The sequence below is a fragment of the Pan troglodytes genome, chromosome 1, assembly GCF_028858775.2.
Source record: "Pan troglodytes isolate AG18354 chromosome 1, NHGRI_mPanTro3-v2.0_pri, whole genome shotgun sequence".
Lineage (NCBI taxonomy): Eukaryota > Metazoa > Chordata > Mammalia > Primates > Hominidae > Pan > Pan troglodytes.
The window spans coordinates 203,025,195-203,035,829 of record NC_072398.2 but is presented as its reverse complement, the minus strand read 5'-3'; the positions used below and the strand labels follow the sequence as shown (position 1 = coordinate 203,035,829).

The 10,635-nt window shown below is 53.6% G+C and overlaps 1 protein-coding gene across 2 annotated transcripts; it reads left to right on the top strand.

Annotated features, from left to right (window-relative positions):
• The first annotated feature begins 504 nt into the window (after positions 1–504).
• Positions 505–8,649, top strand: XKR8 (XK related 8). Of its 2 annotated transcripts, XM_016928680.4 has the most exons (5): positions 505–927; positions 4,054–4,250; positions 5,906–6,013; positions 6,275–6,437; positions 7,056–8,649. In XM_016928680.4, the coding sequence occupies exons 1-5, from the start codon at positions 744–746 to the stop codon at positions 7,751–7,753; spliced, it is 1,350 nt and encodes a 449-aa protein (XP_016784169.2). In that variant the 5' UTR covers positions 505–743; the 3' UTR covers positions 7,754–8,649.
• The last annotated feature ends 1,986 nt before the right edge of the window (positions 8,650–10,635 follow it).

Genomic DNA, 10,635 nt, shown 5'->3' with positions numbered 1-10,635 from the left:
GGCGTGAGTCACCGCGCCCGGCCTCTATTCCCTTCCGTATGGAAATGAGGTTAACTCATCTGCAGGAACCTAACGCCCGCCCTCCCCCGACTCGGATCGCTGGCGTGAACCCAGCGGCCCCGTGCTCTCCGGGTATCCCTGGATCGAGGCGCACGCGTTGTTGCAAAGTCTCGCACTTAGGGATTAGAATGTGCCTTTGCGTTTCGTTTTGTTTTGCAACAATACAGGTGTGAGGGATCGCAGCCCTGGTCCAGGCTCTAGTCTCCCCGCCCTCTCGCTTTCTTGGGCCTCCGGGCGCCTCAAAGGTAAAACTAGGCCATTTGAAGCCTGTGAAGCGAAGGGCAGTCGGTCTTCAGGCCTAGCGGGCTTGGCTGGGCTGGGTCGGTGGACCCCTGGGCTGGCGGCGGGAGCAGAGCATCGAGCGACTTTTAGGTGGGGTTCGGGCGGGGGACCTGGGACAACCGCGGGCCTCGCTCCTCCCCGGACGGGGCGGGACGGGGAAGTCCCGCCCACCAGGCCCAGGCCCCGGGCCGCCCCGAGGGCTGCGCCCACCTCCTTCCTGCCTCGGCAACCGCGGGCCCTGAGGGCAGGCCCCAACCGCGGAGGAGCAGGAGAGGGCGGAGGCTGGCGGGCCATGCCCTGGTCGTCCCGCGGCGCCCTCCTTCGGGACCTGGTCCTGGGCGTGCTGGGCACCGCCGCCTTCCTGCTCGACCTGGGCACCGACCTGTGGGCCGCCGTCCAGTATGCGCTCGGCGGCCGCTACCTGTGGGCGGCGCTGGTGCTGGCGCTGCTGGGCCTGGCCTCCGTGGCGCTGCAGCTCTTCAGCTGGCTCTGGCTGCGCGCTGACCCTGCCGGCCTGCACGGGTCGCAGCCCCCGCGCCGCTGCCTGGCGCTGCTGCATCTCCTGCAGCTGGGTTACCTGTACAGGTGAGTGCTTCGCCCCGGGAGGGGAGGAGTGTCGGAGCCCAGCACCTCCGTCAGCTGGGTCACCTGTACAGGTGACACGCCATATGCCGGGAAGGGGACTGGGAGAGGGAAGTCCTGTGGGCGCCTGGCCTACAGGTGAGCGTGCAGCCCTTTACGGAAAGGGAATCCCGGTAGACTGCCTTCATTCTAGCCCTAGCTTTCCTGGCACAGGCGAAGAAGCTGAGGCCCAGGGAAGAAAGGGAGGCGCATGGGCTTTGAAGTCGGACCTCTCAGGGATCCACTTCTGGCTTTGCCCCCTCTCGCCTCACTTCTACATTTCTCTGAGCCTCAGTTTCCTCCTGCATAGAAAGGAGGTAGTCACCCTGAGACAGGTGTGACGGGCAGGCCTGTTGTGAAGAGTGAGCGAAAGAATGAGAAAGTGCCTCGCACAGTGCCTGGCCTGTAATGGCAGGGGCTGCGGACTCAGTTCAGCATCCCATGTTTCAGCATGGGCAGGGCCTTGGGAAGTCACTGACCTCTCAGTGGGGCTGTTTGGTTGCTGTTCCCATTGGGATGGGGATAGCACCTGCCCGTTTGGTGAAGATGCAGTGAAATGACATCTGTCCACTGCCCTGGCTCAGAGTGAGCACTCAGCAACCTCAGCTGGCTTCTTGACCTGGGCCTCCCTGGGAGTTTCAGCAGCCCTGACCCCACCACAGCGCTTGCCCCTCACAAAGGCTGCCTCTCACCCTGTCTGCCTGGTTGTATTCTTCCCCCTGAAACTTGGCTCCCACCCCAGACCCAGCAAGAGGGCAGAGATGGCCTCTGACTCATCCATGCCCATGGAGCCAGCCAGGGCTGGGCACAGGCTGGGTCCTGGAAAATGTGTGTGGATTCTGCTCCTTTTTGGACCTGGTGGAGCCTCGTAGAGATGGGAAAACAAACCCAGGGCTCAGAGGCATGCAACAAAGTCAGGGCAGAGGGTGGTGTGGGTTGGGATGGGGTGGCCAGGGCCAGGATCTGCTCTTGAATCCGTTTTTACAAACTCTTGAGATCTGGCCTTGACAAAGCCACACGGAGTCTCCAGGAGTGGAAGAGAGGAGCTTTGAATGTGGCAGTTTTGCCTGAGGGATTATAGAGACATCAGAAAACCCCAGGTGGGCATGAAGGGGTGCAGTTGTTAAGTCCTGGGCAGGCCTCCATGAGCCGTGAATCTGTAACTACCTTATGTATCTTTGTGGCCAATATTTCTGCTGAGCTTGAGTCAGACAGACTGTACTAGCTTTGGCTTTGGAAATGGGTCTCTGTTCCTGCCTGTGAATTGGCCGAGGCAGGGGTCCCTGCTAGGTCACTGGGGACCATAGGCAAAGGCTCCTGCTGAGGGAGAACCCCAGCCTGTCCTGCCTGCCTGCTCCTCAGTGTGTTCTTGTGTCCTTCCAGGGGAAGTGACAGTACATGTCTGGTGAATGAGCTTGTGATGAGTGAACGGGGTTCTCTCCCAATAGGCAACTGAGAGCAAAGTTCTGGGTGGAGGGTCCTTGGTGCATCCTCCACTTACTCTTCATGCCAGTGGGTACCCCAGACCTGTCTGTCCAAACTCTGGACTCTCTTAACTCCGCCCCAATCTCCATCCTTAACCACTCAGGGCCAGCCTCTTAAATGGGATCCCTCCTTCCAATCTAACCCTCCTCCAGCCCCTCCCCTGTGTGGCCGGGGCAAGGCAGAGTCTGATTCCATCTGGCCTGTGCCCAGAAGTGCCCAAGAGGCAAATGTCCTCTTGCCCACAGGACCCCAGGAGATCTTGGGCACACTAAAGTTTGAGAACTACTGCCTCAGGCAACTTTATGGCATGCCTTTCCAATTCAGGTTTGGATCCAAATCCTCATTCCAGTACTTATTAGCTGCTTATAATTTTTTGTTTGTTTTTTAAAAAGAGGCAGGGTCTGGTCAGGCTTGGTGGCTCATGCCTGTAATCCTAGCAGTCTGGGAGGCTGAGGTGGGTGGATCACTTGAGGTCAGGAGTTCGAGACCAGCCTGCTGAACATGGCAAAAGCTCATCTCTACAAAAATTAGCCAGGTGTGGTGGCGCATGCCTGTAATCCCAGCATCCCAGCTACTCCGGAGGCTGAGGCAGGAGAATCGCTTGAACCTGGGAGGTGGAGGTTGCAGTGAGCCGAGTTTGTGCCACTGCACTCTAGCCTGGGCGACAAGTGACAGATGTAGACTCTGTCTCCAAAAAAAAGAAAAAAAAAGAGAGAGAGAGGCAGGGTCTCTGTTGCCTGGGCTGGAGTGCAGTGGCACAATCAATCATGGCTCACGGTGGCCTTGAACTCCTGGGCTCAAGCTGTCCTCCTGCGTCAGCCTCCTGAGTAGCTTGGACTACAGGCTTGTACCACCACGTCCAACTAATTAAAAAAAATTCTTTGTAGAGATGGGGCTTGCTGTGTTGCCCAGGGTGGTCTCAAACTCCTGGCCTCCAGTGATCCTCTTGCCTTGGCCTGTCAAAATGTTGGGATTACAGGTGCAAGCCACTGCACCCAGACCTTATTAGCTTCTTGATCCTGTTTCCCCATCTGTAAAATGGGCTTTTGTGAGAAGTAAACAGGACAAGGTTTGTGATGAGCTTGGGACAGTGCTTAGCCAGCGGGAGTAGAAGGTGTATTGATCCCCATTTTTGTTTTTTTGTTTTTTTTGAGACGGAGTCTTGTTCTGTCGCCAGGCTGGAGTGCAGTGGCACGATCTCGGCTCACTGTAACCTCCGCCTCGCAGATTCAAGAGATTCTCCTGCCTCAGCCTCCTGAGTAGCTGGGACTACAGGCGCGCACCACCACACCCAGCTAATTTTTTGTATTAGTAGAGACGAGGCTTCACCATGTTAGCCAGGATGGTCTCAATCTCCTGAACTCGTGATCAGCCCGCCTCAGCCTCCCAAAGTGCTGGGATTACAGGCATGAGCCACCACACCCGGCCTCGATCCTCATTTTACAGATGAAACAAGTTCAGTGAGGTTAGGACATTGCCGAAGGCCCCATAGCATGGATGTGAGGAGCCAGGTTGGAGCCTGTGTCCACTCATTAGATGGGTGGGAGGCTGAGGAATTCACAGGACACTAACCTGGCCCTCTGGGCATTTGTGTGTGGTGCCTAGGTGCGTGCAGGAGCTGCGGCAGGGGCTGCTGGTGTGGCAGCAGGAGGAGCCCTCTGAGTTTGACTTGGCCTACGCCGACTTCCTCGCCCTGGACATCAGCATGCTGCGGCTCTTCGAGACCTTCTTGGAGACGGCACCACAGCTCACGCTGGTGCTGGCCATCATGCTGCAGAGTGGCCGGGCTGAGTACTACCAGTGTGAGTGAAGGCCTGTGGCTGGCCCCCCTGTCGTGGCTTGGTGGGGGGTCTCTCAAATATTGGAACTGTTTTTAGTCTTTTATAAAGGCTGCTTAGAAAACAGGAGAACAGGCTTTAGTCAGGCAGATCTGGCTTGAAACCTAAAGTCACTCTACAGCTGTTTGAGTTTGGACAAATGCCTTGACCTCTCTGAGTATGTTTGTTCTCATCTGAAATATGGGCTTAAATCCTCCTGCCTCATAAGGTTGATGAAAGGATTAAATGAGGTGATGCAAAGAAAGCCCATTTCCTGGTACATAAGTTCCTGGTACAGAGTCTCACTCTGTCATCGCCCGTAGTGGAGTACAGCAGCCTGATCATGGCTCACTGTAGCCTCGACCTCCCAGGCTCAAGTGATCCTCCTGTCTCAGCCTCCTGAGTAGCTGGGACTACAAGTGTGTATCACCATGCTGGCTAATTTTTCTTTCTTTCTTTTTTTTTTTTGTAGAGACGAGGTCCCACTTTGTTACCCAGGCTGGTCTTGAACTCCTGAGCTCAAGTAACCTCCTACCTCAGCCTCCTAAGGTGCTGGGATTACAGGTGTCGCCCACTGTGCCTGGCCCACAAGTCTTAATTGTAATTTTTATAATTTTGAAGATAATGAAGTGTGTAAGGTGCCTGATACAGCATAGGTAACTTTTTAGTTAAGAAACAATTTCATACGTTGGGAGGCCAAGGTGCACAGGTCGCTTGAGGCCAGAGTTGGAGACCATCCTGGGTAACATAGTGAGACCTCATCTCTTCAAAATTTTAAAAGAGAAACAAGAAACAATATATTGAATGCCTTCATCCAGTCAGGTTTTCATTGTGCATCTCTTCTGTGCCTGTTACTGTGCTGGGGACACAGCAGTGAACAAGATGAACCCAGCCCCTGCCCTGCCAGGATGATAGACTAAAACAAGTAGCTACGGTTGAGTGACTGGAAAAGGGAGAGGCAGGGAGCAGAGGCTCACAGGGCCCCCTAAGCATGGGTGAAGTTTATAGTGAGGAGCTTTGGGAGGGTTTTTGCCCATGAAAGGAAAGTGACTTGCCCATTTTCACAGACCCGGACAGTGGCCAAGCTAAAGAGGGCCCCCACTCACATCTGACTCAGGGTCCAAGCCTTCCCCTTTGCCTTCCTCCACCACTGCCATAAATGCCACAGCCTCTCAAGAAACCAGTCCTCACTCTACCGTCACTCGCTGTGTGACCTGGAGAGCCTTCCTGTGGAAGATGGAGGTTGGACTCGATCTCCAAGGGCCCTTTCGTCTTGCTAGTCTGAGTCTATATATTGATTGAAAAAACAATAATAGCGGCTGTCACAATCGAGTGCCAGCTATTAGCCAGGCCCTGTGGGAAGCACTTACAGTCATCATTGCTCATGTTCACAGCAGCCCTGTAGGTTTGTGCTATATTGATCTTCATTTTTAAAGAGGTGCAGAAAGGTGAGTGACTTGCCCTGGGTTACTGGGCACTCACTGGGCACACGTTTTTGTCTGTTGAGGGTTGGGGGTGTCTAGAACCAGGGCCAAGTGCAGACAGTCTGCACTGCGAGTGTGGCAGGGGGTAAGGGGGCGAGACAGATTTTCCCTACTTTTTATTTAGCAAACATCTCTTTCGCTGCTGTTATGTGCCAGGTACTGGGCTGCTGGGGGATCCCAAGTGAGCAGAGTCTGTTTTCTACCCTCGAGGAGCTCAGAGATAAGGAAATAGATAATTACTGTGTGATGAGACTCCAGACAGAGGTGGGTGGCATGTTACAGGGATACCTGACACAGCTGAGTGGGTGGCATGGGGTCAGGGTGGGTGACTCCAGGGGCTCTTCAAGCTGGGGCCTGCGGGGTAATGGAGGAGTAGGCCGGGGAAGTGGGGCCTGTGCTTCTGGCGACCTAACATCCTGGGCAGAGCTTTGTCAAGGTCACGGAAGGTGGCATGCTGGGCAAACTGGAAGAACATCGGCCCTGCTGAGACCTGGGCAAGGCTAATGAGCACAGATCTGTTTCCAGGCTAGGAGTGGGTTCTGGGCGCCTAATAGGTTCCCAGTAAACATCTGTCGAATGACTGCGGTGGACGGGGACAGGGGAGGAAGCAGTCGGGAGACGTGCCGGTGCCACTTCCATCCCTCCCTGGAGGCCCTTGTGCTTCTGCTCCAGGATTGGCAACCAGGAGGTGGGATAGGACCCCTGTTGTAAACTTCTGGATCTTGGAAAATCAAGATTAGGGGTCAGTCCGATGGCCTCTGGTCTTGGAGGGGAGGGGAGGGGAGTGGGGAGACCTGTCCACACAGCAGGGACATCTCTCCTGGCCCTGAGGGCAGCTTTAGCCAGAGCCTGTTGCCACCCCATGGGATTTTCTACTCCCTTTTTGAGACTAAGAAAGAGGGAACTGAGACTCTTGATTTTTAGACACAAGGAAGGCTTGTGTTCTTCCCAGAAAGAAAGGGTTATGGGGCCCTGGAAGATGCCCAGGATGCAGCCAAGGCCCAGGGGTGCTGAGTGCTGGGTGGGCCACAAGTCACATCCTCTCATCTTTGACAAATACCACCCGGATAGCACCTACGCAGCAAAGCGCTGTGGTGAGGGGCAGGCTCTATATTAGGAGTCATAGCTTTGTTTTTGGTTGTGGGAACTCACTGGGTCTTCTCTAGCTGCAGATTTGCCTTCAACAAACGAGGGATTCTAATACCTACCCCAGGGTTGCTGGGAGGGCCCCCACGGTACCTGCGACCCCTGGGGAGTGCCAAGCAGGCTGGCCCCAGGACTCACTGTTCCCTCCTACTCTTTGCAGGGGTTGGCATCTGCACATCCTTCCTGGGCATCTCATGGGCACTGCTCGACTACCACCGGGCCTTGCGCACCTGCCTCCCCTCCAAGCCGCTCCTGGGCCTGGGCTCCTCCGTGATCTACTTCCTGTGGAACCTGCTGCTGCTGTGGCCCCGAGTCCTGGCTGTGGCCCTGTTCTCAGCCCTCTTCCCCAGCTATGTGGCCCTGCACTTCCTGGGCCTGTGGCTGGTACTGCTGCTCTGGGTCTGGCTTCAGGGCACAGACTTCATGCCGGACCCCAGCTCTGAGTGGCTGTACCGGGTGACGGTGGCCACCATCCTCTATTTCTCCTGGTTCAACGTGGCTGAGGGCCGCACCCGAGGCCGGGCCATCATCCACTTTGCCTTCCTCCTGAGTGACAGCATTCTCCTGGTGGCCACCTGGGTGACTCATAGCTCCTGGCTGCCCAGCGGGATTCCACTGCAGCTGTGGCTGCCTGTGGGATGCGGCTGCTTCTTTCTGGGCCTGGCTCTGCGGCTTGTGTACTACCACTGGCTGCACCCTAGCTGCTGCTGGAAGCCCGACCCTGACCAGGTAGACGGGGCCCGGAGTCTGCTTTCTCCAGAGGGGTATCAGCTGCCTCAGAACAGGCGCATGACCCATTTAGCACAGAACTTTTTCCCCAAGGCTAAGGATGAGGCTGCTTTGCCAGTGAAGGGATAGGTGAACGGCGTCCTTTGAAGCAGGATCAGACCCAGCCAGCAGAGATGGAGAGTGACTCTGCTGGCAGAAGGCAGGCGAGGATAAGCTAACGATGCTGCTGTGGCCTCTATGCACTCAGCAAGAGCGGGACGCCTGTGCTGGGCCGGGCACCAGGGATGGTGCTGAGTGGGGCAGAGGCCTCCTTTCAAGGAGTTCACAGTGAACAAGATGAGAAGGGCTGGGCCCTGGAGGGTCAAGAGCCCCAATTATGTACAAGACACTTTGGGAGGAAAGAAGACTACCTTTTCCCCCTGCCATTGGTATAGCTGGTGCCCCAAAACTTCCACCGCCCTCCCTGGCCACCTCTAAAATGACTGGTATAGGTGCTGCCCCACCCCTTAGCTCCCCTATCCTGGGCTAGGAGGCCACAGGGGCTGTCCTCTAGAATTCTTCCTTCCCTCCCCCACACCATTCATTCAATTCATGAAACAAATCTTTGCCAAGAGCAGTTTATGTGCCAGGAACATCATTCTGTCCTTGCAACCTGGAACAAGACCAGCTACCACCCTAGCTTCATCCGCTACTTGCACCAACCAGTCCCGGGTTAGATCCCAAATGCTAGAAGCCAGGGATGCCCAACTCTGGGCGGCCCCAGTCAGAACTTCTGGGATCTCAGTGAAGCTGGCCTGGCCTCTGCTCCTGCTCTCAAGGGGCTGCTTTTCAACCAAGAGCCTTGTGAGCCTGGTCTGAGCCTTGCACAGCCACTGAGTATTTTTTTTGCCTTAGCCAGTGTACCTCCTACCTCAGTCTATGTGAGAGGAAGAGAATGTGTGTCCCTGTGGGTCTCTGCAAGTGACAGATGTGTTGTTTTCAACAGTATTATTAGGTTATGAATAAAGCCTCATGAAATCCTCCAACCTAGTCTGTGTCATCAAACGAAATCCCCTATGGAGTTCAGAGCCTGAACTGGAAGAGATCAGGGACATAAAATCTACCTCTCAAAATCAGTCAAGGTCCACGAACAGAGAGAGGGCTGGCTTAGGTGGGGTTTCTCAACCTCGTGTTTGAAGTTTCAGGAGCTGGTGAGCCAGCGTGGGGTAGACAGCTCAGCTGGAGATCAGAATCCAGATCTGGGCTGACTTAGTGCATCCTCTTCAACACCAGCTCTGCTGCTGGGCCCAGCAGGAGTGGCCACAGACACATTTAGGGCCAAGAAGTGAATATAGTTGCCTGGTGAAGAAAGGTCTTTTTGCTGGGAGCTCTGAGAGGTTAAGTGATGAGGTGCCTCAGAGGATGTGGATGTGGTGGGTGATGGTGCTGGGGAAGTGGAACCTTTTGCTGTTCTAGGAGGTTCATGGTTTGGAGAAACGGGACAGAAAAGTCAGTTGAGATAGAGAAGAAAATGTTCTAGTCACTGCTGTGATGGGATCCAGGATAGTCTCAGCTCTGTTACTATTCTGGTGGAGACACAAAAACCAGGATAAGTAAAACATTTAGTATATCAGATAGTGTTAAGTGCTAAAAGAAAAAGGGAAAGGGATAGGGAGAGAGAGTAAGTATTTGTGTGTTGGGGGTGGGAATTACAACTTTGTATAGAATGGCTGGGGAAGGCCTTCCTGCAAAACCGGTAAGCTGGTTAGCAGTGACTTGGGTGTGGCCTATAAATGTCATGAGAAGGAGCGAACCTGGAGTCACTGGTAGCTTGAACCACTGTGGTGGAAGGAATGATGCAAACAGAATTCCACCGGATGAATAAGCACTTGTAACCACTCTGTTGGCCTGGAACTAAAGATGACCCAGAGATGAAGGGTGGGGGCAGGGAGAGGATCTGAGAAGATGATGCTGGTGACTTTTACATACAAGCAATGGTTAGAGGCAGAAAGGATCCTGCAGATCATCCTGTCAAGTGATTTTCAGGCTTTTGAATATCATGTACCTATAAAATGGCCAACATGGTTGCAACTTAATTTTAACAAAAAAGGGCATTAAAAACTACCACCATTTGGCTGGGCATGGTGGCCCACGCCTGTAATCCCAGTACTTTGGGAGGCCGAGGCAGGTGGATCACCTGAGGTCGGGAGATCGCGACCAGCCTGACCAACATGGAGAAACCCCATCTCTACTAAAAAATACAAAATTAGCCAGGCGTGGTGGCACATGCCTGTAATCCCAGCTACTCGGGAGGCTGAGGCAGGAGAATTGCTTGAACCCGGGAGGCGGAGGTTGCAGTGAGCCAAGATCGTGCCATTGCACTCCAGCCTGGGCAACAAAAGCAAAACTCCGCCTCAAACAAAACAAAACAAAACAAAAAACTACCACCATTTATTTTCATCATCTCATAAAAGGATGTACCAATCTTAGAACAAAGACCATTCTTCTAATTGAATACATGTAAACATACACACACACCTGAAATTGCAGGAAGAGATGGAGATGTTTATCTACTCTGTGCTTGAAATCAATGCCTCTAATATTTGTACTTATAACTGAGTAGGGACATAGCAGCTAACGCGTTTGCTTCAACTAATGTGCACCTAATGAGGAAAACATTTAATAACTAGAATAGGCAACTTCCTCTTTTCTGGGGAATTTTTGGAAAAATACATCTTATAGTCTGACATGTATAGTGCTTGGAAGCTAGAACCCAATTCTGATTTCCTTCATTGGACTAAAAGGCAGAAAGGCTTCGTGACTGTTTTCCAGACCAGAGGGATACAGCCAGACCCAAATCAGAGAAATGAAATGAGAAAAAGTAGTTGATGTGACAGGAAATCAGGGCAAATCAAATGAGGTTTGGTATCAGTTTGTCAGTTTTATCGCTTTTGTGGTTTAAGTGCAGCGCAGCAAGGTACTGATTTCTCTCCTTAATAAATTTCAGCATATTTGGAAGTGAATGAAATCTT

Excerpts from the sequence above, each read along its gene's own strand:
- XKR8 (XM_016928680.4), top strand. The coding sequence starts at position 744 with ATGCGCTCGGCGGCCGCTACCTGTGGGCGGCGCTGGTGCTGGCGCTGC. Across the intron at positions 4,251-5,905 it reads CCGGGCTGAGTACTACCAGT|GTACTGGGCTGCTGGGGGAT; the intron begins GTGAGTGAAGGC and ends GTTATGTGCCAG. Across the intron at positions 6,438-7,055 it reads CCAGGATTGGCAACCAGGAG|GGGTTGGCATCTGCACATCC; the intron begins GTGGGATAGGAC and ends TACTCTTTGCAG.